The 27,066-nt window shown below is 43.4% G+C and overlaps 1 protein-coding gene across 1 annotated transcript in view; it reads left to right on the top strand.

Moving 5' to 3' along the window:
• The window catches only part of LOC147669872 (N-terminal EF-hand calcium-binding protein 2-like), a 420,936-nt gene that overhangs the window by 135,907 nt on the left and 257,963 nt on the right, over nucleotides 1-27,066 (top strand). The window contains exons 4-5 of the mRNA XM_086948186.1: nucleotides 7,438-7,556; nucleotides 14,012-14,091. Of these exons, the coding sequence (XP_086804312.1) occupies nucleotides 7,438-7,556; nucleotides 14,012-14,091 (199 nt within the window). The remainder of the gene's footprint in view (nucleotides 1-7,437; nucleotides 7,557-14,011; nucleotides 14,092-27,066) is intronic.

Raw genomic sequence — 27,066 nt, 5'->3', positions numbered from 1 at the left:
AGCTTCTCGAGGCCACTTGCATATCACTTATTCCAGTGTGTGAGGACATCATATTTTCTAGAACAGGCTTCTTTACATTGGAAGGAAGAATATTCAGACCAGTATTATGGCTAAGCGCCCAGTCCTGAACACCAGGAAGATAGGAGGGTGCACTCTCAAAATTAAAAAACTGCTTAGTACACCCATCAGACTTTATAGTATTTATCACTACTGTGATAATAAAGTACTTTATTCTTCCATAAATGAGAAGCATTGGGCTGGACTTTATTTGTTTGTGCATGTCGAGTTCTGAGCTCTTGTCTTCTACTCTACATGCCTGATGAAGCCTACGACTGCTCACCTTTGCTACCCTGAGAGTCAAGTGCAGAATGGCTGGCCAGTTTGAAGACTGTGGCCCCCCCACTCTTATCCTGTAACAGAGCCAGTGCCGCCGAGGATTCCACCGGGTAGAGTGAACGAGCCACCACGTTGCAACTGACATCACCACTGCTCCGTTGGGGTACGGAATCACTCTCTGACCCCCAGAAGTACAAGCGTTCCTGGCGGGGGAAATCCGTAGTCCGGTGTGTGCCACAAGGTGAGCTGCGGGGGGAGACACAGAAACAGCGGGACAGCTAGCCGTGTGTAATGCCAATGCGGGGTGGAATTAAAAAGACCGGTATTGGCCTGCCCTGCACCGGGAGGGAATGGTTGAGTGCCACCTGCCCGCGCTAAGCAAAGACTCACCGGGACACTGACACGCAACCTGCCTGTTTCCAAAATGGCGGCCGGCGTAGCCTAAATGTAAACAACAACCACTCGAGTTGCAGGGGCTCAGCGACAGCAGCCATCGGCAAACTTATCTGAGGAGACAAGCAGAATTCTCCCCCCACCCCCCTCCTGCCCAATAGAGACTCGTCTCTGGAAGCAGCTTCACGGCCTGCCTGACCTTAAACTGGCGGCCAGAGATTTCTAAGTAAGCAGCCTTAGCCAAAATCTGTGAGGCTAAATCAAGCTCCCCAATGGCCCCGGCTGCTCACACATGAAAGCTGGGCTTTTTCATGAGAAAATTACTTTGGGCAATTGCCAAGTGCCCTACAACCCGAGGCCTACACAGTCTATATGCCGGACCTTAGGATGGCTGTCCTGGCTTGTCCCCTGAAAGCATTGCTATGGTGTGCATATCAACCCTACAGTAAGTCTTAGCGTCCCAGTAACTCCAGAATGGGTGCTGCCAATTGATCTATGACGATGCCCCCCCGGACTGAAACTTGAACATTATGCATAGCACAGAGCCGGATCAACTTGGCCCATGCCCGGTGGAACTTTGATGGAACTTTCGATGAACATTTGACGATGCCCCCTGGGCAGATACCAAAACTGTTTATACTTACCTCGGTGCACGAGCAACCTTGGCCGATGTCTGGTGGAGCTGTCATATGCAGCTATAGAGGAGTCTGTCCTTGGTTTCACCCCCTCGGCCGTCTCCTACCCAGTCGGTCATCTGACACTGTTTTCCTCATTTCCCCGTTGTGTTTCCTTCCCTCCCCTCTTCTCCCTCTGTGATTCTTTGATTTAATTGATGTAACTATGCAACCTGTAACTCGCTGATCCTCATGTAAAGTGCTCTGATACCTCCGGGTCTAGCCAGCGCTATATACAACTTTTCAAAAAAATAAATAAAGAAAGAAATAAAACCATAGTATAATGGACCCCAGGACACCTATGGGAAATTAACTCAACCAAGGTCTGACAGTTTGTCTACATTTTGTTCCAGTCTTCTCACCCCACTTCCCCATTAGGTTCTGTAGATGTTTTTCAGCAACTGTGAGAATGAAACCATGTTGTCTAAACCTTGGTCTCTCATCTTTCTGGTCCTGGAGTACATTGACTGTAGTGGGGCTTGTTTTGAGTTTTGGGCCAACATATACTTTTATCAGTGTAATGCATGCCACATCTGCATATAGCAAAACTAGCATTATTTTGCAAAGTTTTCTTTTTCACGTCATCAGACATTTTAAACCCTGTTCCTGTCACCAGATCAATCAGCTTCTTAATCTCCTTTCTCTCTTGGGATCCACATTTCACCAAGTAACAGGAGTTGCACCTGCCTGCATTTTTGCGAGGTTTCACCCATATATCTCCTTATAGACATATTTGTTTTCACACAACTATATTGCTCCCTTTGTTGTTGTCAATGAGTCTATTCTTCAGTCTGCCAGCTTATGTGATACAAGTCCATGCTGCCACAGTATCATCTATCCCTTATGTCCTTGCTATTCCTAATCGTTAAAAATAATTGAGAGCGCCAGTGATGCTTAGAAAATGTGTGAGTTCTATACTCTGCTCCAAGGTCGGGTCAGATAACATGCACATGGTCAGCGCTATATGACCACATGCAGAATCCCTGTTTGGGCTGCAGACATAGTCAAATAATGCTTGTGGTGTGGAGGACAATGGTACAACTGAGATTACAGCTTGTCCTATAGGTTTAAATTCATTCTATGTTGAATGTATTTACAAATTCAATAAATAGGCTTCTGAGGGCCTGTTGATTGACCAACGACAGATGCAGAAACAGGCTGTGGGTTATGACAAACAGGTTTATTATTGTCCGTGCACAGATTTAACCCCCTTCATGGCATATCTTCTGGTCATGAGTCCATTCCACATAGTATTAATCTTTGCAGCCGGGTTCTCTCCCCGCCCAACTCCCATAGCAACTGGGCTCTTCCTCCTGGTTTCTCGTTCCTAATATTTGTCTAATTCCTGGTGGGCTCTAGCGTCTTCCACCTCAAAAGAAGGAGAACCTATAGTAAAGAAGGGTGGTCTTACATAGCTAGTTTCCCATGCACCCGCCCCTGGTTTTTACCTGAAATAAGGAGGACCTATAATAGGAAGGGTGTTGCAATAGCCATTTTCCAGCCCCACTTATAGAAACTTGGCTGTTATAGCTTCAGGTCCCACCTCCTCCCTTCCTATATTCCTCCTCCCCATCCTCATTGGCAGGGGTACTGTCCAGGAAATTCTTCCCCTATTCCCTCGACTATTGGTCTGTCTCTCTTGTGACTCTGTCCCTATAAGACTCCCGGCCTTCAACCTTTCTCGTAACCAACAGTCCCTGGTTTTCTTGGTGTCCTGTAGTTTCCCTGTTGTAGGGATTATTCTGGCTCCCCGAGTCCTGCCTGTTCTACATTACCAGGTAAGTGAGTTTGTTCTCCTCATTCTAGAATAGTTGCCTGGTGAAAAATAATTGCAGCTATTTAGTTTTGGCAAGCTACAACTTATTGTTCTCTCTTGTTGATGGTTATCTCCTATCCTCCCACTAAGGGTCCACCTCCCAGCCAAAGAGGTCCATGTCACAGACGCTTCTCCCTCTGTAATCTGGCTCTGGGGGTATCTTACATTCACCTTTTCAAAGTGCCCAATGTATTAAACCATTTTGCGGTTGCCAACACCGTGATTCACAAAATACCAAAGTTTACAACTGAAAAATGTGTTTACTATGCAAATCCAGTTTCGACCCAGCCATATGCAAATCAGTCTTGAACCTGCTCCCCATGGGAACAGTCCATCCCGAACTGCCAGTCTAGGCTCTCCTTGGACCATGAACAAGCATTCTGGGACCGGTTTCAGGGTATCATCGTAAATCAGCCAGGCTTGCTCGACTCCAGCGGCATGGCAAGCATGAGACCCACGTCTGAGCATAGCCGTCACACTCGGGGCGACAAATACAGAAAGAACAATTGATGGAAGGATGGCGAAAAATGTAAAACATTCACTCCGATCAGAGATCTAGGCCTAAATCCAGCGTTTTTTTGCTCACCATGCTATTCCAGTTTGGACCCAGTCAAAAAAATCATGGATTTAGGCCCAGATCTCAGGGTGAGTGTTTGACATTGTTCAACAGTCCTTCCATTTGTATCAGTATTTGTGTGGGCACTGGTACCTCCAGAAATGTTGGCCATATTTTCCTGGCTTTAGCTCCAATATTAGCATGTTTTAAGAACTGCCCAGTTCCAATCCCATAGGCCTCCCATGCCTCCTCTATGATCATATATTTATTATCCATATAGACATCTGCCCAGGTTACACAGGCTCCCCTTCTCCATGTATCTATGGACATGGTGTGGACAATCTGCACAAAGGGGGTTATGCTCCAAATGTGCATGCCAGGCTCAGAGAGTGCTCGCTTAATAATCTGTTTGACCACCTGATTCCAGATACCACCAACGTGTCTCACTATATCACTATAACTGGCATGTGAATTGGGATTCCTCTGCCTCTCATCAGCAGTTTTTCTTACGCAATGTTCACAGGTGTCCCTTTGACTAATCTCTTTTGCCAGTTCTCACCCTCATCAAGCCAATGCATTGCATGTTGAAAGTGAGCTGCCATGTAATAGAGCTCAATGTTGGGTGTTTCTAGTCCACCTCTATCCCATTCCATTTTAGGGTAACTAGTTCGATACTGCTTCTTTTCCCAGCCTGGAGTAATTCGAGTAATAGCCTAACTAGCTCAGCAATCACCTTTTTTGGTGTTGCGTACATTGCTTTTACAGTACATAAAGGCAGCATGGCAATAGAACCATTTTGGCTAGGGCAACTTTTCCTATCATCAATAGTTAAAGATTGTTCCAAAATTTCACAGAGGTCCAACGGCTGCTTATTACCCTACCTATATTGAACCTGTGCCTGTCAACTTTGCATGTGTGTAGATTCATGTCAATTGCCACACTTGGTGCTTTTGAATTTATAATTTTTTGCAACTGGATAACAGCAAATAGTCCACATTTCTTAGATCTCCTGTGTGTATGAGTGAAGTGTATGTTTTCAAAACGTGTGACTATCTTTTTTAACTTAGGGCCTGATTATGATCTTGGCAGAGGGATACTCCGTCACAAACGTTGAAAGAGCTAATATAATAAATACAGCCAAAAATAGCTTCCCAGCCATAGCACACCAACCAGTGCAGATTGTTGCTTTTGTGGTCAATATATTATAAGAGAGGAATGTTAACAAGAAACATAAGTTGTTACATAATCTTTGGAAATGTTTACAAAATGTCAAAACATGGACATAAGTCTTTGGCATTACCAGAGAAACAACTTACTCCAGGAGTAAGTCTTTTCAGAACCACACCCTCAAGTAAACTGTGGACATTGATACCTGTCCCAGAAGAAACATTCAACTCAGGAGGTGATGGAAGTCTTGATTGTGATAGGTCCTGCCTCTGGACCAAAATCATTAACTGTTCTCTTCAACAAGGAACTATCCCAGACACCCTCAAAGTGGGACAAGTATCACCCATTCTCAAGAAACCCACAGCTGACCCTACTGACCTCAATAACTACTGCCCCATCACTAATATCCCTACCTTAGCTAAACTGTTAGAAAAATGTGTCCACCTCCAACTGACTAAACACAACACTCACTTTGACCTCCTCAACCAACACCAATCCGGCTTCCGTGCAGGACAAGCACAGAATCAGCCATGACTCACATTATTGAGGACGCACTCCAAATTCTAGACCAAAACGGCACCTGCCTCCTCATCCTACTTGACCTCTCATCTGCATTCGATACGGTCAAACACGAGAACCTACTCGATCTCTTGCATATCAGAATGGGCATCTCTGGGACAGTACTCAAATGATTCACCTCCTTCCTACATAACCAGACCCAGAAATTCAAAACTAATAACACCCTGTCCACACCTGTTCCAGTTACACTTGGTGTCCCGCAAGGTTCCTTTCTATCACCGACCCTGTTCAAATTAGTCATGGAGCCACTCACCGCACTGCTTCATGCCTCTAATGTGCAATTCCACCTGTATGCGGATAATACCCAACTCTACCTAAAAACTACAATCCCCTGAAGACCTCAAACTTCTCAACTCAACACTTAAAGACACACAAACATGGCTGGCAGAGAACCATCTCAAACTCAATGCCCTAAAAACTGAATTCCTCCTAATAGCACCCCCCGCCAAAATCCCCATCGCCCAGGACTGGCTTAAACACCTCACTGCCTTCAATGTCCAACCTATCATTGTAGACTCAGCCAAATCCTTAGGCATCACCCTCGACTCAAATCTCAATATGCAACGACATATCAGCAATGCAACCAAGGGAGCTAATTTCCAAATCAACACTTTGAGAAAACTGAAACCCTTCCTTCCAGGTAACGACTTTAGAACTGCCGTTCAAGCACTAGTTATCCCTCAGATTGACTATGGAATTACCGCCCTCTGCGGCCTCCCTCTATCAACAACCGCACCATTACGAGCCTCCATCAATGCTGCAGCAAGGCTCATAACCGGATCAAAAAAAACGCTCCCACATCTCTCCGGACTTAAAATCTCTGAATTGGCTTCCGCTCGAAGCCAGAATACACCTGAAAATCGCATGCATTACTCACAAAGCCTTACATCACAGCTCGCCCAGCTACATTGATCAAAAATTGACAATCTCAGGAGGCTCAAGAGCCACAAGAAGCTCAGAAACTCTCCTTTTGAAACCACAAAAATTCCACAAGAAAAAAACGTACAAGCGTTTCTTCTCAGGGATGGCCCCAGGATCTGGAATGCCCTCCCACCAGAAACGGGAATCATCTCATCCACTGCTTTCTTCAAAAAAGAAGTCAAAGCTATCCTCATGGCTAAATTCACCTGAACCTTAACTTAGCATTTTCTGTTTGCCTGTTTGCCTCCTCATTGTATTTCGGCTGCGTTCGCCTTTCCCATGTATGCTCAAATTACCTTATTAATTCTTCTTTATTGCACTCTCCTCTCACATGTATCTAAAGAGCTCTGATATCTGCAAGAATCTTGTTCGCGCTATACAAAACTTGCATTGATGGCCAATAAGGAGCACGTATGAGAGGTGCCTATAGAAATCAATAGAAAGGGATTCTACAGATAATGCAAACATTGAGGGACAAAGAAATCCTTGTCCAGGGAATTTGAGAAACAATTACATTCATGTCATTTAGTTTTTATGGACTATTTAAGTGGGAGAGGATGTGACCTAATGGCTAGAGCTGTCAACGTCGACGCAGGGGAACAGAGTTTGAGCCTTGGTAGGGACGCTGCACATCCTGTGATTCTAGGCAAATCCCGAAATCTCCCCGGGCCTAACATAAAATGAATGTCTCCGTTTGTAACGCAACTGGTGCTCATGTAAAGTGCTCTGATACTTTCTGGTCAAATTTCCGCTATATAAAACTCCCCCCTCAAAAAAGTGCACATATTGTAAAGATGACTGACTGTTCTGGAATATGTGCACTTCCGTAGATATGTAAAGTAGGATGGTCAGTCAAAAAAAGCATAGGAAACTTTGTGCCCTTTATGTACAAAAGCATTGTAACTTATTTGATGTTTCAGGTTGGAAGCAAACAAGTTGGTCTTCTGCACCTAGAGTGATATTATCTTTAACCTGTATTTTACCATTGTTTTTAGGCAGTACCACAGTAAACCCACTCAAGGCCATGGTGACCACTGGTACGAAGAGCCTGTGTCTAATTATACCCCAAATAACAGGATTGCTACAAAGGAGCACAGGAAGATTTTTCAGACTGGTAAGGAATTCTTTTTGTAAAGTCAGATTGCTTTATGATCTGTAGATGACGTGCGGAATGGATTTTATTGAAATGTTATTGTCGCCCACCATCAGCTTGGAAAAAGGTGTACTCACCTCAACAGAAAAATGAGAATGTGTTCAGAGCCGGCTTTAGCACCGGTGGTGCCAAGTGCGATAATCATTTTTGGTGCTCCCACACCCCATGTCCACCTCCTTGGATTCTCTCACTACCACCAGGCAAAAGTGCCCCTCATCTCTCCAATCATAAGTTACTGCTAAACACAGCACCACCTCTTGAGGTCAGCGCCCCCTCCACAGGTCAGCGCCCAGTGCGGCCGCACCCGTTGCACTGCCTTAAAGCCGGCACTGAATGTGTTCATAAATCTTACATATGGCATCATTTAGACCCCTTACCCTGGCTACCAGCCTTCTGGTGAAGAGGAGGGTCCGCCTGGTAACCTTGACGTCCCCCGCTGTGTCGGCAGGAAAGCTTTAAATAAAAATGTACCGCAGGCCAGCTTGCTTTTTCATGGCAGTCGTCTTGTTTTTGAGTTTTACAGAGACAAACAAATTGAAATACTGGTGTTTATTGTGTAATAAAAAAATTATAGGGACCAGGCGTGCTGGGAGTTTTCTCCCAGGGTGTGAGGGACAATGTACATTTTCCTGTCGAGCCTGCGAGCGCGTGGGCTGGAGCATGCGATCTTGCTTGTTAGGTCGGGTTTGTAAGACTCTTGTGTCTAATATTAAGCTTGGAAACCACCCACACATCACCATTTGTTGGCATCATTGTCACTATTCTTTGTTGCCTTCTCAATGGGCAGACCTTGCAAAACGTCACTTCTTTTTCTTTCCGTGGCACATGGACCAAGTACAGATTAGATACCTAATGATTAGTGTCCCTCCGCTGGTCGCCCGCGACAACAGGCGACAAACCACAGTGCAGCCCAAGGAAGATGAACAACCAGAGAACAAAGAGGCCATTTTAACCCTTCTTCTTCTTCATATTGGTCTCTCTCGATGGCTTGGGCACAATTTGTGAAGCCGGTAGATATGCCACTGCAGCAGGGGCGGCCTTAGGCATGAGCAAGCTGTGCACCTGCACAGGCCCACCCAACCCCAGGGGCCACTACGCCAATATATATCCTTAATATAATAATCCTCTGAGGATGGATACATATTTGCAATGCGGCCCCTGGCAGGGATTTGGCGGCCTCCAGCTCTGTCCCACTTCCAAACACCCTGACCCCCCCTCTTCACTGGCCTCCGCGCTCTGCCCCACCCGGACCCCCTCTTCCGGGGCCCCCTACCTAGGCTCCCTGCCCAGGGCCGCCATAAGCCTAGAGCTGCCCCTGACTGCAGGAGTGACATTGGGAAGGCGCATGGAGAGGCAGCCAATCAGAGAGCGTAACCCTGTGAGCATCAGACGCTGCTGCTAGATTGACACTCCATGGGCTCACGAGAACGCCAGAGTTCATGCAGAGGTTTCCTACCACCACGCAGCGTACACTCATGATGCTGACTGCAAAACTACCAGGGACAGCAGACAAGCTGCAGGAGAGACACTCCATTCATTTGAGGCACGTCTCACAGCATGGGCAGCGGGGGCAAATACCACGGTGATGAGCAAACAAAACCCGAGGACGTAAGAGTTTGTTTTTTAATTTACAGACCGATGTTTCTTGCAAGAGTTGAAATAAGCTACCACATCACTTCACTGAAATCATTTAGTGTGTTCTGTGGCTTCTCTTCTTGCTTACCTGCCCTGTCCAAACATTGTAGGGCATAATGCAAAACCGCCAGATCGCACAATCTGGTGCCAGCTCTGCATGCCCGCTTTCTATTTAAGCACAATATTTGCATACACTAAAATAGAACAAGAAAACAGCAACCGGTGTTCTTGGAACCAAAAAACATGGGGGAAAGTTTAGAGGTTTTTTCGACAGGTTGCCCTCGCATGTAATTGGACCGGAATGACCTTTTATTGAAAATGATCTTTAGTACATTTAAGCTCCACCAGGCAAACAATAGAGGAGGGGTCTCCATATTAACCAAGGTTTAGTCACACAGCACAGGGTGAATAGCAGCAGCAGCCCTTAGCACAGACCAGGAGGGAAAGTTACCACATCACTTCACCTAAATGATTTCAGCAGTGTTTTTGATATGTTTACGTTCATCAGTCCCCACTACTCGCTCAACCATTTGGTTGCCTCTTACCGCTCTATTTTGATCTTCAAGGCCTCACCAGCCCTGGCCTGATCCACGCCCAGCTTCCTAGGCTCTCCGCTCTCTATGCTACTTATTCTTCACCCCTCCTCCTGCCCCCATCTGGTGCTTCCACCCCCTTCCCTCCCTTGTTTTGCTTTAAAACAAGCGCTATGGCCGTGGCAAGGTTGGCCGCGTCATAGATCTTTTCCTTTATAGTCATGCTGTTCAATGCCACCCGTCCTCCCGCTCACTACCCCCACCCGACTGACAAAGCCACTAGTTGGCCCATTGGCGAGACCTACTGGATTTGCCGATGCTTGTTCCTCTTTGCCAGCATCGTGCATGTCATGGAGGTCATAAACAGGAACAATCAAGTGTGCTAGAAAGTCTGCCGTAAATGAGGCTGCCGTTACGATACTGTGAAGGATGGGCTGCCAACAAAGGGATTTTAATGTGGAGCTGGATGAAGCTCCATCATCAGAAACCAAGCGGCTCCCGGTCTTTAACCCCTTGGGCGCGGCCGCGATTCTGCGCCTGTGCGGCACATTCCGATTGCCGGTGTGGTCATGACGGCAGGGAGCCGTCATCAGCACACGAGCACTATGTGCCATGACGGCTCCCGGACGTCATCAGCATGGAAGGGGTTAAATAAGGTAAAGCAACCAATCGTAGGTTGTGGGAGGCTATATGCATTCTGGGAGCATGTCACAAAGTCGCTATCTGACATGGTTTTGGAGGCAGTGGAATGTACACCACAAATGTGCCAACTAGGTCTTGGTGAGCGCTTGGAGCCACAGAACAGGCGGTTGGTTCTAATTACTCTGATACTTGCTACGAGGAATGTGGCTAAATGTTGGGATAGTAAAAATGTGCCACGGCAGGAAAAATGGATTGAAGCTCTTGTACATTGTAGAGACCAGTTGGCATGCCACGCTGAAGAGCTCCCTATTCAATCTAGACCTAAGAATTTCTGGGCTCCTCTTGCAACTTATTTATTCTCTGTGAATTAAAGGACCTTCCCAGATACTAACTCGGACATATGAAGACACGGGTAGAAATGTGCAACATATAAATGTGTTGAAACATGTGCTATGTGGAGTGGCAACTGGCATATAATGTAAACCGGTATTCTCTTGTACTAATGTGTGATGAACATGCCTTGCACGTTTCTTTACAGTAGACTGTTGTAACTGTATTTGTGCAAAATTAATTAAAAAATATATATAATAAAAAAGCAACCAAACGTAGGGTGCATAGAACATCCACTGATTTTTTGGAAGATGCCCCCTTACCAACCTACTCTAAATATATCCACCAATTAAAGTATACTAAAGAATGTGAAATTCTCTCAGCCACGGGGTGACTCCCGCAAATACAGTTTCTTCCATCAGAAAGACCCCGCTACACAGCAATTGATGAACATTGCAAATGATTGTCTTTTCCACAACGATGTTCATAATCTAGTTAATGCAAACAACAAAGCCTCCCCTCTAAGAAGGACTGGCACTCACCAATAGCCTTCAGCCGATGGTTTCTAGCGACACACGATACAGTGGCCCTCACTGTGCATTCTGTGTGGTCCTTCTTTCAGTTCTTCCTGTCAAACAAGCTTGGTGACTGTTCATTTCTTCCAATATTACATTTTCTTAGCTTACTGATAATTGCTTCCAATAATTTTTTCATCTTTTTTTTCTGAGCCCCACACACGTGTTTCGCTCTTGATGAGTTTTTAGTGGAGCACAGCGAGCACTGAGTACCAAACAGGGCACAAGTCGTAAAAAAACAAGTGGGGGGATGCGGTCACCGGAAGTGACGTCACGACAGGAAATGACGTCACTAAAGGTGTCGAGCTCCTCGTCCCAGAGAGGCCAAAGAGTGAAGTCCAGCTGTTTGGCAGGGGGGATGGCGTCCCCCTGGTAAAATAAGTGGGGGACGCCGTCCACCCACGTGGTACCCCGACTCGAGCCCTGGTACCAAACGTGTTTGCAGCTTAACATTTAAAGACCAGGGCCATCTTAACTGTTCAACAAACAGTATGTTGTTGCAAGGATCACCCCTCTCTGGGGCATAGCCATTATCCCTGTTAACCTGCTGTGCTCCGCCAAAGAGCGAAACTCAAATTTAAGGCTAGGAAACTGAAAGAATGGAAGAAATCGCTAGGCAATTGGTGAACGCTTGTCCTATATTGAGTACTGCAGAATTAAGGGTTTTATTTCTTGCTTACAATAGTTCCTGGGAGAATAGCTATGCACCAGAAGGAGATGACCATTGCAGTAACATTCTGTTTGTTGAAAAGTTAGGAAGGCACTAGTCTTTACATGTTTCTCTGCAAATGAAATGGGTGCTCATTAACTGCTGCGCTCCACCGAAGAGGTCATGAAGAGCAAAACACATGTCCCTGGTGCTTAGAAAATGAAAGCCTGGAAGAAATAATAGCTATCATGCTAGGAAAATGAAATATTGAAAGCAATTAACTGCATCGCTGCGGCGGCTTTTCCCGCTGTGTGCGGCAATTTACGAAAAGCCGCGTTACTTGACGAGCGCAGCTCGTCATCCGCACACGACTACCGTGGCTGATGACGAGCTGAGCTCGTCATCAGCAGCGAAGAGGTTAAGAGTTACCAAGCTTTGCTTCACTGGAAGACCCATAACTTTGCAAAAGATGTACCAGATTGAACTAAATCCACTGCGGGAGCGGCTTATTCGTGTTTCACTTGAAGTCCACAGTTGAAGGCTACTGCCATTCTTGTTTTGATTGTTGGAAAATGGAGATTTATATTTCTTCCGTAATCCAGTTTTCATGGACGGTTTATCGTCAAGCATATCTTCTCATGGTTTTAGAGCCTGATTTGGAGTTTGGGTGGTGGGTACTCTTTCACAAACTAAATGGATATTCCGTCCACCTTAGTACAAGTGCCATGGAAAGTAATGCATTTGTAGTGAGGCAGAGTAGATAGCTGTCATGTTAGTGAAAGAGTAACCCGTCCGCCAAGCTCTAAATCAGTCTCCATACATCCTCCATACTTATATCTTGATTCAACTAAAAATACTCTAACCATGATAATAGAAAATGCCCATTCCTTAACCACATAGACCAATAACCTCAACGACTGTAACACTGGCACTGGCTATGGCTTTGGTGAAGAGAGCAGCTGACTCTGTTGTAGAAGATGCCATGTGGTGGATGTGAACACAAGGCACAAGCTAGAAGCAAGTCAATGACAGCAGCATGCGGACTCACCTAGTGGACCTTAACAAAGAACAGAACACAGCCACCTGTTCAAGTGGTTAGTTGGTGCATTGGCTTTGGGTTCCAATTATGTGTAGCCTTATCTCTTGATCCATCACGTGCAGACTTCTTGGGGTCTGGTAAATACTCTATCAGGTTTTTGTTCCTTAACCCCTTGGCTGCTGGCCCGATTCCCCTGCTGTGCTGGGGGGGAGGGGGGGGCGCACAGAGCCCCGGTGCTCATGACGAGCTCAGCTCGTCAATAGCCACGGTTCTCGTGTGCTCATGTTGAGCTGAGCTCGTCACGGCCATACCCGTTTCAATAAAACGCTCAGCACAGCAGTGGAATTATCCCCACGTGTGAGCGTTCTAATGGCCATGATGAGCTCAGCTTGTCATGAGCACACGAGAACCGCTCCCATGAGCATGAGCATGGGAGGGGTTAAACAAATCCATTACACCTAGGCATACATAAAGTGAAGCTGCACATACAAATCATCCTGATTAATTGGATGCCATTGATAAGAGTTGTTAAGACCTGAGTCACTCTTATAATAGTGGCAGGGGCGTAACACAAGCCCCTGCCCTCACTGCGGTGCAGTGGGTCCCCCAACCATCCGGGGGGCCCAAACCCTACAAGGGAGCCCCCTATCCAGCAGATAGCCAATGAATATCTCTAAGATATATGAGACTAAGGGGCCCCTCTTCACATTGTGTAGGGGAGGGCATCATTTTGTGTGATGCCACTCCACAGGAGTTCGCATTGTCTAATAAACAATACTGGAAAAATAATTCCTTTCTCAGGGCACATAAAGGTGGAATGAAAGCTAAATGGTGTAAATGTGGTGTCCTAACTGTTTTTTAAATATTATGTATATTTTGTAGTTTAGGAGACTGATGTTCACCCTTTTGTTGCTCAGAGATGGGGAAGGGTGCAGCCATGTCATGCCATAACCCTATTTCACCTTTACGCATTCCACCTTCTGCATTCATGAAGCTACTCTTTCTCCTGCTAGGTTCTTGCGTGTCTAAGGAGGAGGGGCTTGAAACGCAGATTAACCGGCTAGCTGAGCTGATTGGACGGCTGGAAAATAAGGTAAGAAAGAAGTGCTTCATCATGTTCTATGGGCTGCATTGTGCATGTCTGACACGACAACTGAACCGAGTGGAGAAGCTGCCCTGGGTACTAAGATCACCTTTTATGCTTTGAATGGACAGTGAAAATACAAGTCTTCTCTGATAAAGCAAGTATCGGCTTTTCATCCTTCTTTCGTGATCCGATTGATCCCATCGAAGTGGCAGTGGTCTAGGCAATTACCCCATACAACCTATTTTAGCCACTGTGCTTACTTATGAAATAAACTGTATGTACTTAAAACCTGAGTCCAGAGCCCACGCCTATCTCAGCCTGTCCATGAGTACTTTGGGCCCTTGGCCCTCGCATTCACTGTAGTGTGTCTGTTGCATGCAGTAATTTTGTTAAGCACAGCTATCCTTACCCTTTACGCCTTCCTTTCCTGCAAAAGGTAGTAATGGAAGTCACAGCAATCCAGCCAGAGCTTTCTAATGAAGCATCCATTGATTTACGTAAACCAATTAAAACTTACATTTGCATGTGTGTGTTGCATATGTGTGTGTGTGTGTGTGATGCAATTTGTTATTTGTTCAGGGGCAGCCTATGTGTCCTTGTCTTGACACTGCTGTCCTTGACGTGCTGCCGAAGCATCCAGGTAATCTGGTGGTTGTCTCCACCACATGGTTTCAAGCATAGAACTGGAGTTTTCATGCTTACCTGTTCTTTGGGCATTTGGAAGGGCACAATGCATTCAACATTTGTTGTCCCTATTTGGTATGCCACTTGGAGCATTTTTAGGAACCATTTCTGGTATATTATAAATGGACTGATTTCACGTGCATCTGTGTGTTATACTCAACTAGTTCAGAAAATGTATTTTGCTGGCTTGGATAAAGATGAACGAACGATGTTCAGCCACAGTCAACAGTGAAAGTGTTACTGACTAACTGGGAGAAGCCTGCATTATCAGCCAGTTCCTGCTTAGGCGCGCACCCTTGTTTGTGGCCGACAATTTATTTCACAGCAGGGTTATGGGCACTGAAAAAGCCCATCATCGTACTGACGTCTTTAAGGCTCTGCATTTCTGCAATAGGTCTGCTTCAGCCAAGCATTGTTTTGTAAAAATGGGATCTAACTGTTAAATAGGGTGGACAAGCCAGGCGACCTTTAAGCAAACATTGTTGACCAATGGCAGCCAATCGTCTTTTATGTTCCCTTCCCCAAAAATTAACACAGATCTTGGATGCTTCGGCCCGTGACGAATATGACACTTTACAACGCACGCGTTACAACGCGTGTCATTACAACACATTTTTTACATCCAAAATTAATTACAACTAATGTCGTTACAACGCATAATCCATTACAACACAATTACTATTCTAACTCCACTGGGTCGCTACTTTGGGGAATGTGTTGTAATGGATTATATGATGTAATGACACGCGTTGTAATGGATTTTGCAATGTAAAAAATGAGTTGTAATGACATGCGTTGTAATGCATGCGTTGTAACGCATGCGTTGTAAACAACGTTTCCCCTCTGGACACCTTTCAGTTTGCTGCAAAGTCCAGATGCAAGACCACAAGAGATGTTATGCCTGGCCTCAGGATGGCTATATGAGACCAGGCAAATATTATCCAGGTTTCTGTGATGGGCCCAACAGGTTAAGAGGATCGAGTCAATCTGCTTAGACTATTGTCTAAAAGACTCCTAAATTTCTTACTGAGATTAATGACTGGCCCTTGCTTTCTTTTAACATAGAATGATTCGTTTGTGAATGTGCCACATGAATGGCACAGAGCAAGAACAGACGTTGCAAGCTCAATATAAGCAGGTGCAACCACTTTAAAATCATTGAATTCATATTATTCAAGCGTGTTTAATATATATATATATATATATATATATATATATATATATATATATATATATATATACATATATATATTCCAACACTGTTCAACTCCGTTTGAATTGAAAGATGGCAAGCACACAGGTATCCGATTCCAAAATCCTTTATTACAAACCCCTCACCCTCAACATATATATGCGTAAGCGCGGCGGATTCAACAAAAGAACCTAAAAAAAGAGGAGGGGAACACAGAAATAGTGAATACGGCAAATGTCAACACTGTGATCAATATGACTGAACTAGAATTAAACACGGCAGAACTCCAGTTATTATCTTTAGGACTTTCTTAGTGTCCAAAAAAAGACTTTAAGTATGTTCAATCTAGAATTGACATCTTTAAATTCATAAGAAAGCTTAAATTAATGAAATTCCATAAACTGAAGAGTGCGAATTCTAGAGCATCAATTATTGATACAATTAGTCAACCTAGTGCTGCTTTCCAGATTTCTGATGTTCCAATGTTAAGAACTATGAATGACTTGGCTGAAATAAATGAAACAGAATCTATTAGTACTCAGGAGGATTTGTTGGGTATGGGTATCACTACATGCAAGGCTGCCCAAACGCATTTTCGCCCACCTTCTACTTTTATGCCTATCATGGTTAGAGACGCAATTGATGTATTTGGTGATTGTGTGGTTGATGATTTGAAGAACCTTCATAGAACTTATTTGTCTAAAAACAAACGTAGACATTACAGTGAACAACAATATTCACGCCTTGTGGACAAAATTGGCAAGGATAAAAATATCATTGTCAATAAAGCTGATAAAGGCGGGAATGTTGTTCTCTGGCCACGGGCAGCATATATGGATGAGGCTAAGAAACAGCTTAGTGACATTAATTGTTATAAGTAGGTAGCCTTTCCCACTTTGCTTAAAGTTAAAGAAAACGTTCTAAAAGAACTTTTGCATTGGAAGAGGGAGGGATTAATTAATAAGGATGAATTTAATTTTCTTAAAACTGAGTTCCCTATTACTCCCACATTATATCTTCTGCCCAAGGTCCATTATTATTATTATTATTATAATTAAGTTTCTAAAGCGCTCAGCTACCCGTAGGTTTCCCGGCGCTAAAACCAAAAGGTGAGGGGGGAAAGTCAGAAGAGAACTATTAGATGTTGAATAGCCAGGTTTTTACCTGTCTGCGGAACCTAAGGTAGTTGGATTCAGTTCGTGTCTGATGGGGGAGAGAGTTCCAGAGTGAGGGGGCCAGCCAGGCAAAAGATCGGCCACCCATTCTGGCTTTTTTAATTCTAGGAACTGAAAGTAAGTGTTGGTTAGAAGATCGTAAATTGCGAGGGGGATGGTATAGTTGTGCCAAGGGGTTGAGATAAGGTGGAGCTAGACCAGAATTTATTCTGTGAATGATGCAAAGGGCCTTAAATTTTGTCCGATTTTCAATTCGGAGCCAGTGCAGGGAGCGAAGGGCATTGGAGGTTGAGGAAATGTTAGGTAATTTGCAGAGGAGTCGCACAGCCATGTTCTGGACTGTCTGCAATTTACGCGTCACCTCTTTACTGGCTCCCAGAAGAAGGATGTTCCCGTAGTCCAGTCTCGAGGTGATAAGGGCCTGGACCACAGTTTTCTGAGTGTCCAATGGAAGCATCCAAATGATTTTTCGCAACCATTTGATGATAGTGATGCAAGTGGATGAAGTTTTGACCACATGGTTCTTCATAGATAGTTGATCGTCAAAAACGACACCGAGGTTGCGAGCTGTTTTGGATGGGGTAGGTAAAGGGCCCATTTGAACAGGCCATTGCCGAGGTCCCCATAAGGTGGTGTTGTGACCGAACAGAAGAACCTCTGTTTTTCCCCCGTTTAGTTGCAGTTTATTGTCCAACATCCAGGCTGCGATGTTGCTCAGTCCTGTACAGAGGGAAGAGGAGGGGGAGTGAGAGTCAGAGGAAAGGGAGTAGATAACCTGGGTATCATCGGCGTACGAGTAAATAGTGAGCCCAGCTTGCTCAGCAATAGTAGCCAAAGGTCTGACGTACAAATTGAATAGCAAGGGGCTCAAGATGGAACCCTGCGGCACCCCGTACGCCGATGTGAAGGTTTGAGAAGCAGGGGACGAGGAGAAAACTTGAAAGGTGCGATCTGAAAGAAAGCTAACAAACCAGTTGAGAGCTGTGCCGATGATCCCAGATGATCTGAGGGCATTGATAAGGATGGGATGGGAAACCGTATCAAATGCGGCACTCAGATCAAGTAAAATGAGTTCCACGGTTTCCCCCTTATCAACTCGGCATCGGATGTTTTCGGAGACCCCTAGCAGAGTGGATTCAGTCGAGAAGCCACGTCTGAACCCGGATTGAGATGGATGTAATAATCCACTTGCTTCAACGTGGGTTGACAGTTGGGAGTTGATGTGTTTTTCCATGATTTTAGAAAGCACCGGAAGAAGTGAGATTGGGCGAAAATTAGATGGAATGCTAGGGTCTGCATTAGTCTTTTTTAACAGGGGCAATATCATTGCATGTTTCCATGCAGGGGGTACTGAAGCTGTTTTAAGGGAGGTATTGAGAAGATCTACAATAAGTGCAAGAGAGGAATGATCCAGTCTGTTTAGTATATGGGGAGGAAGGGGGTCCAGTGGAGAACCGGATTTAATTTTGCAAATAATGTCAGAGAGAGTCGTAATGTTAAATGGCTCCCAAGTATCGATCGAGAGAGAGGCAGGAGAACTGGTTTCTCGGGGAATTCTGGAATCACAGATGATCATAGGTTCAGGGAGAGTGGAAGGGATTAGTTGACCTGAAGTAAGAGACAGGTCATCTAGTGTCAGCTGTTCAGAAAGTGGGATAGGGGCGGGTAAGTAAGACAGCGAGGGAGAGGGGACAGGTTTCTCAAAATTGGAGTAGATGGTATCTATTTTGGCTATAAAAAATTCGGCCAATGAATTACATTGTGCAGTATCTAAGCATGGTGGTTTAGGTTGACATAATGCACCCGATAGACTCTGTACTACCTTAAAGAGAGCTTTAGGGCGGTTTTGTGCTTCGAGGATGGTTATGTTAACATGTTCAACTTTAGCATTTTTGCATAAAGAGTGGTATTTAGATAGAGCAGCTTTGTAGATTTGCTTGGAACCAGGATCGTATTTTATTCGCCATTTGCGCTCAAGATTTTTACAAATAGTTTTTTCTATTTTTAAGGTAGCTGTGAACCATGGTGCGGGCGGATGGTGAAGATTATGTTTTTGCATGCGTTGGGGTAGGCATGCATCTGCAGCCTTTGCTAGCCAGGCGTTAATAGCCTCAGCATCTTCAGTACAATTACCTTCCATATGAGGTCTAGTGTGCTCAAGATAGAGATTGAATTCATTCATGTCTAGTTTGTTCCAGTTTCTAGAAGGTCTGGATTCAGTAGGTTTAGGAGGGATATTGAGTTGGCGACCAATGGTAATGGTGAAGTTTACCATAAAGTGGTCAGACCATAAGATTGGTAGTGAGGTCTCACAATCAATAGTTTCAAGATTGGAGAAAATGGGGTCCATAAACAAATCATGCCAGTACCAGGCCGTCCAATAATCTCTGCTCAAGGGAGTTTATTGTAGGCCATGTCAAAATATGTTGATTTCTTTCTTCATGATTATGTTACTAACCTTCCCTCGTTTATCAGGGACACGGGTCATTTTTTGGAAAAATTAAAAGAGGTCGAGTGGGAAGAAGATTACCACTTTTTAGTGATGGACATCTGTTCATTATATACCAGTATTGATCATCTGGCTGGTCTAAATGCTATAAGCCATTTTCTATCGGATAGAAATATCTGTTATAATGAACACACCAAAATGTTGCTGCGTATGACAGAAATTTGTCTAACTAACAACTTCTTTATTTTTAATAAGGAATTGTACCAGCAACTGAGAGGTGTCGCGATGGGGGTGTGCTTCTCCCCTAGCTATGCATGTTTACACGTAGGCTGGTGGGAGAAGCACGTCCTGGCTCAGACCTTCAAAAAAAGAGCTCACTGACCACGCCATTCGATGGTGGAGATTCATCGATGACGTTTGTGTCGTTTGGCAAGGTTCCAAAGAATCTGCATTGGAGTTTGTGAGTAGGATTAATGTTAATTCACTTAATCTTGAATTCACTGTTCAAATAAGTAACATAAAAGTTGAATTTTTAGATGTTGAGATTTTTGTAGAAGAGAGTGTCATTTGTACTAAACTACACAGAAAGACTACATCTGGTAATTCAATACTCCATGCCAATAGTGCCCATCCTAAGCACCTTATTAAAAGTATCCCTTATGGGGAGTTTTAAGAATTCAAAGAATCTGTAGCAGGAAAGACGATTTGAATATTTGTCTTACTGAATCTAAGAATAGGTTTCTCGCCAGAGGATATGAACCTAAAATTTTGCAACTTGCATTGGACAAATTGAAGAAAGGGACATCATCTGATGATGTTCCTCATTCAGATGAAGCTTCTCCAATTTCTGTGGTTCAAGCAAAACCTGTGGTGAGACTTATTACTACGTTCAGCAGTCAAGAAAGAGAAGTAAGAAAAATTGTCAATAAACATTGGCCTATTTTAAAAACGGATCTAGCATTAGCACCAGAACTTGCAACACAACCTACAATCACTTTTAGGAGAGCACCCTCTATGAGGGATGCATTGGTTAGAACTAGCCCTGAGTCAGTTAGTTCTGTTAACTGGCTTACTAATAAGAAAGGTTTTTTCAAATGTAGTTCATGCCGTGCATGCAAGTTTGGGACAAATAAACAGACTTTTATTGATCCTTTTTCTAATATGCCCAACCAAATTGCAGGCTATTTCACGTGTAAAACGGATTTTGTGGTTTATATTTTAGAATGCAGTTGTCAATTATCCTATGTCGGCAGCACAAAACTTCCTGTTTTTAATCGTATTTTGCAGCACTTACGGGCAATCGTTAATTCAGACCCCTCCTATCCGGTTGCCCGACATTTTAAATTAGTGCACCAAAATAAACTTCAGGATTTAAAATATTATGTTATTGACTCGGTTCCTAAGTCTATAAGAGGAGGAAACCGTGAAAAGAAACTTCGTCAATTAGAAAGTCAATATATTGTGCGCCTTAATACTAAAATGCCGAATGGGCTTAACACTGGGGAAGATTTAGTTAATTTTCTTTAAACTGCTTATTATAGTCTGCTGGTCTATAATCAATTTGGAGATGTTCCAATTTTTTACTCTATAAGATGAAATACTATTAGTCTTTGTAATTCTGCTATTTATTCAATGGATTTTTAATATATAATCAAATTTGGAAATGTGTTTATATTTGAATGTTTGTGTATATATATCATTGTTGAGTTTTAGACATTATAATGAAATATTTATTGTATTTATTGGTTTCATGTATTTCACTCAAGTTTTAAGAGTTTTTATTGGTTTAACTGGGTTCTTAGTTTTACTGATAATTCTCTGGCAGGGGTGTAATGAATTTGCCATATATATAAATGTTTATTGTGATTCGTACTCTCTATATATGATAGCTATATTTCAGATATTTAAGGCACTTGATAAATTCTAAAATCTGTATTTCTATAATTTTCTAATACCTATTGTTGATTAGCCTATGACATCACGTTTTGCCTTTCTTTGATATGTCTTCGCATCTGCTCATCTAATTTTAAATGGAATTCTTTTTGACTAATATTGTGATTATTTTTACATTTAGTCATTTCACTTTGGGTGTACCTTATTGTTGGCTCTTTATGTCTCCCTTGTTATATTAATTTTATTTTGAAATAGATATTCGCGGATATTTATAGTTGATTAGGGCACTTGCCCCGGATTTTCTAATTGTAAATACTGTATATGATATTATGTGTTATTTATTTAGCACTTCAAAGTTACAGTCTGCTTTCTATTCCTATACTACATTGGGAGTGTTTTCATTGCAGCCATGAGGTATTTAAGGGCGTGGGCTTTTCAAGCATGTCATGTGATCAAGGCCGGGGCAACCTGGTCGAAACGCGTCATGTTGATGGAAAATAAAACAGCACTTTAAAATAAATACCTTTTGTTGTGGTCCGTTCCTGATTAGAAGCGCTGGGTGGAGTCTTTGCCCTGGTATGCTGCTTCTCAAGGACTTGTTTGATATATATATATATATATATATATATATATATATATATATATATATATATATATATATATATATATATATATATATATATATGCCTGCCTTTCTATCAAAGTCTTTAAGCATAGGATTAGCACAGTGCTATCCACGCCGAGATAGAAATGGACAAAGTCTTTTGCCATTTCTACAGCAACGTTTTTAAGCATAGGACTACCACAGTGCTGTCCTTGCCGAGCTGTAAAATGAAAAAAGGCATTCATCACTCTACTCCATCTATCATATATATATATATATATATATATATATATATATATATATATATATATATATATATATATATATATATATATATATATATATATATATATATATATATATGTATACATACATATATATATATATGTATATGTATATATATGTATATATATATGTATATATATATATATATATATATATATATATATATATATATATATATATATATATATATATATATATATATATATATATATATGGAGTAGAGTGATGAATGCCTTTTTTCATTTTACAGCTCGGCAAGGACAGCACTGTGGTAGTCCTATGCTTAAAAACTTTGCTGTAGAAATGGCAAAAGACTTTGTCCATTTCTATCTCGGCGTGGATAGCACTGTGCTAATCCTATGCTTAAAGACTTTGATAGAAAGGCAGGCATTTGAGGTGAGCAGATCTAGAGTGTCGCTGGTGTTGAGAATGCTCTATACAGGAGCTGCTTTCCACCTAAACTTGAGAACTACCCAGAGTTCTCTGCTTCTGTTTTGTATATATATATATATATATATATATATATATATATATATATATATATATATATATATATATATATATATATCCAACCAACAAAGTTTCCCTTTGAGGAAGATGCCACACAGAGCGAATTCTGAGGAATTAGGAAAGTCCAGTTCCCCTTCTCACATTCAAAATTAAAAGCCAAACGTGCAGATTAGTATCCCATGCTGATGGGTGTTGAAATATGACTGCTGTTGATTATCTGTGAAATATTCTCAGACACATCTTTAGAAAAAACAAATGCTGAATCCATGTATGGCGATCATTATAGGCCCGGGTGCTGCAGCATTGCGAATATTAGGTGTCGCTCTGATGACCCACGTCAGTGGCAATCATTTGACCAACAATGAACGGATGATGGGTTTAGTAGATTCATAAAAGTTCTAACCTGTGATTTGAAAGCTGCACCAAGACATGACAAGTTAATGCTTGCATGTCTACCTCACCCTCTGTTATTACAGATCTGTGTCCACTGTGGTTCAGGCAAGTAAATGGACAACTCATTTGTGGAACCCAGTTTATACCACTAGTTTAAGATATAATTATTTCTACCTAGACTGAATAGTGTTATTTAGATACTTCTTGCAATGCCTGTAGGGGGTTAACAGTAAATGGTACAGAAAATTAACAATATTAGACTTCTTCCTTGTAGCTAAAGCACTGGATGTCTGTGTGCATGCTGAAGGGCGGATGAAAGACAATTAGTGATAGGTGGCCAGGTAAGGCGGAGCTAAGGAATTCTCTCTGTTCAGGGTGCTTCCAAGCTTTTGCTTTTTGGACACTATTTAGGTCAAGCTGGCGTCGACTGCGCACATGTGCAGCCTCACTCGTGAGATTTAATGATTTACAGTGGCTTACACTAGCGGACTTTAAGCCCCGCCCCTCTTTCCCATTGGCTGGAGTCACTGTTTATGCTAAACGATGGCCGGCCATTGGGAAAGAGGTGTTGATGACGTACACTTTTCTCTTTTTCTGCCATCCCACTTGGATGGACTGCCCTGACTTCCTGCTGGCGTAAAAGGTTTGTTATCTTTATGGGGCCAAAACACATGGCCCCATAAAGATAATAAAAACCTTTTACGCCAGAAGGAAACAGGCTGAGGCCGTCCAAGTGGGACGGCAGAAAAACAGAGAGTTCTTATTACCTCTGTTTGCGATCACTTGTTGCATTCAAGTTATTGGGTATATTTCAGGTACTAATGCTGCGGCTTCCCTGTAGTTGGAAGCGCTACATATCCCTATAACTCATAAAATAGAAGTAGGCTCATTTCTGCTCCAGTGACTTTCTTAGCTGGGTCACCGCACGCGAAGCCGGCTGCAGATGGCAGCGGAATCCTCCCGTAAAAGGAAGGCCCGAGTTGGTGAATCTTCCTCCACCCCTCCCCCCCTCTCTACCTCTTCTCGCTTTGGAACAAAACACAGCTCTCCAGATCCTGAGACTCAACTCGGCCGAAGAAGGAAGCGAGCAAGAGATTTCCTCTTCCAGGCAGCAAGAAGTGATTTGGCTGGCACCCAGCGCAGTTGGAGCCGGGCCACTAAGTTGACGGGGAATGTTCGATCCGTAAACATAGCACTATTCAAGAAACCAGGGCCCAATAATAGCCTGGGGAACTGGACACAAACAGCACAGACGTAGAAAATCAAAGACGCGCTCGCTCCGGGACCACCCAACACTTCTGCGGTGAGTTACTTCCTAGTCAGTTTTTCTTAGGTGTGGGGGGAGGGAGGGGGGTGCTGCATTTGCCTTGAAGCTCAACAGGGCCGACAGCGCTGAAGAGCTGGAAAATAGAGTTGCATCATATATATGACTGGCCGATTTAGGCAAGCGGATACAATTGTTAAGTCAAGTGTTAAACCATTTAAAATCACGACACTCGCACTAGAGTGCACTGTGTTATTCAGGACTGCTCTGTAAAATTATCACGGAAGGCACTGGGTGTGTTGTCTAACTCGGTTACTTAGATTTGTGGTCTGTGAACATTTGAATCACTTAGAAATGGCCTACCGCAATGTCACCATGCCTGGAATAGTATCAACTGCTTGCTTATTACACGCACGTGAAACAGTAATGCTGGCAGAGTTCACGTCTGTGTTTTTACAGCGTAAGCGTCCTTGATCCAACTGCTTCCCCTCCTGTGACTCCTTCGTACACAACCCACCCCACCCCGGCCCCATGCTTCACGAACCCGACCCCATGCATTGGCATGATGAGAAGGTAGGCTCCGCCGTGCACAGATTCCCTGCCACCTGGTGGTGTTAATGGCCCCTGATGTGAGAGATTGAATGATGATGAAAACATCTGGAGGTGGGAGGTGAGGAGGCGGAGTAGGGGGCCTTCACTCCCCTCCCCGTCGCCCCGTCTCTCAATGGAATACAAATGCTTGGCAGAGGCACCTGGGGAGGGATGCACAAACAGTGCTCTCTTGGTGAGAGGAGGCCGGTGACGGTAGCAGCTCTGGAGTAGGCAGGGTCGTCTCTAATACACATTCCGAGAGGCACGTTCATGTCTGTCTCTTTAAACCTGTGTCTACTGTGGTAATATCTTTGTTTGATCGGATAGGTGCAGTTGAGCCTCCGCGCCTCACCTAATGTTTAGGAAAACGGCCCACCAAGAGGCAAACTACCCACCGGAGTACTGACTTGGTGATAAATCTAGAGTGTTTTCAGAAAGCTAATAGAGATAGTATAGTCAGTCACATGTATACAGCTGTCCAAGCGCACCGTGTGTTTGCTGCATGTTGTATGGGCATTCTGTATGTTTGCGTTCCCTGCTCGTCAAATACATCATGCGCAGGGTTAGCTTTTAAAGGATGTTTTGCAGGGTAAATATTAAGACAATTCTATTTGTGTTCCGAATAGTATACGCATATGTTTACAGTACGCGGGCGCGCATGCGCACTCTTTGTGTACAGTATAGTTTGTTTGAGCTAGGGAGGGAGTTTGGGGGGAGGATCTTATAGGGGATGTGTCTATGAAGGGACAAAATCATAAGCTAATTGCTTTTACGAGGCATGAAGGCACAAGGTCATGAAGAGGGGTCGAGGCTTTGGGCTGAGATCTGACCCCCAACATCCCTGCCCCCAAAACAAAAGCTTCTGAAGCTACCACTAATGCCCTGGGGAGTATGTAAAGAAAAAATACCCATGAAACTCAGCAGCGCCCACCCTCCAGATATGAGCTGGAACCCACATCCCACAACCCACACCTGCAGTGTGAGAGACAGCAGTGTGTATGAGAGACAGCAGTGTGAGAGACAGCATTGTGTGTAAGAAAGACAGCCCTGTGTGAGAAACAGCAGTTTGTGCGAGAGAGACAGCAGTGTGTGTGAGATAGACAGCAGTGTGTGTGCTCTAGGGAGAGCATGGTGTGTGCGAGAGACAGCAGTGTGAGAGAGACAGCAGTGTGAGAGACAGCAGTGTGAGAGACCTATTACTTATGTTTTGGTTTTTGAAACATAAATAAAACGCATTGTTATTTGCAATGTCAATAGCTCAAACTCACGTAAATACGAGACCTATTGCATTGCAAATGCAAAAGGTCTCGCATTTGCGAGAGATTAAGCTATTGGCATTGTAAATGACAATGGTATTTATTTATCTGTTTTCAAAACTAACACATAAATAAAAAGTTTGTCATTTACAATGTCAATAGCTCTAACTTTTGCAAAGGCGAGACCTATTGCATTGTAAATGCTTGTTAGGTATGCGCCTTGACTGTGCATTGGAGTCGTCTAAACAGCCGCAAGATCAGGGTATTCCCTCTGAGTAGGTTGTATTTTCCTTCTCTCCCCAGAATCCGCCTGTTAGTGTAGTCAAAATAGCTGTCTGGCATTGAAAGGTGTGCAATGTTAGCAACTATAAGATACTGGAAATTATAAGACAGGAGTACAGACTCCCCCAGTCCATTTAAAAGTAGGAAGTCATGGGGCAGTGATGTAGGTGGTTCTCACTCACCTCAAAGATATCTCAGGAGGCTTAGAATATTTTACTACAAACTTAAGCAATAAATTAAAACAGCTTCAAGTATTTTGAGCAAGCCCAAAAAAATATGAAAAAAATTGGATCACCGGTTCCATATAATCATGGCCTTAAGCATTTTTTAGTTTTCTCTATTTCCTTTCATTTTAATACAGTGCATTGTCCGAGTGGGCACAACTTTTGAGCCCCTTTCCTAT

This window comes from Lissotriton vulgaris, unplaced genomic scaffold, assembly GCF_964263255.1.
Source record: "Lissotriton vulgaris unplaced genomic scaffold, aLisVul1.2 SCAFFOLD_1212, whole genome shotgun sequence".
Lineage (NCBI taxonomy): Eukaryota > Metazoa > Chordata > Amphibia > Caudata > Salamandridae > Lissotriton > Lissotriton vulgaris.
This window is presented reverse-complemented; position numbering and strand designations above follow the sequence as displayed.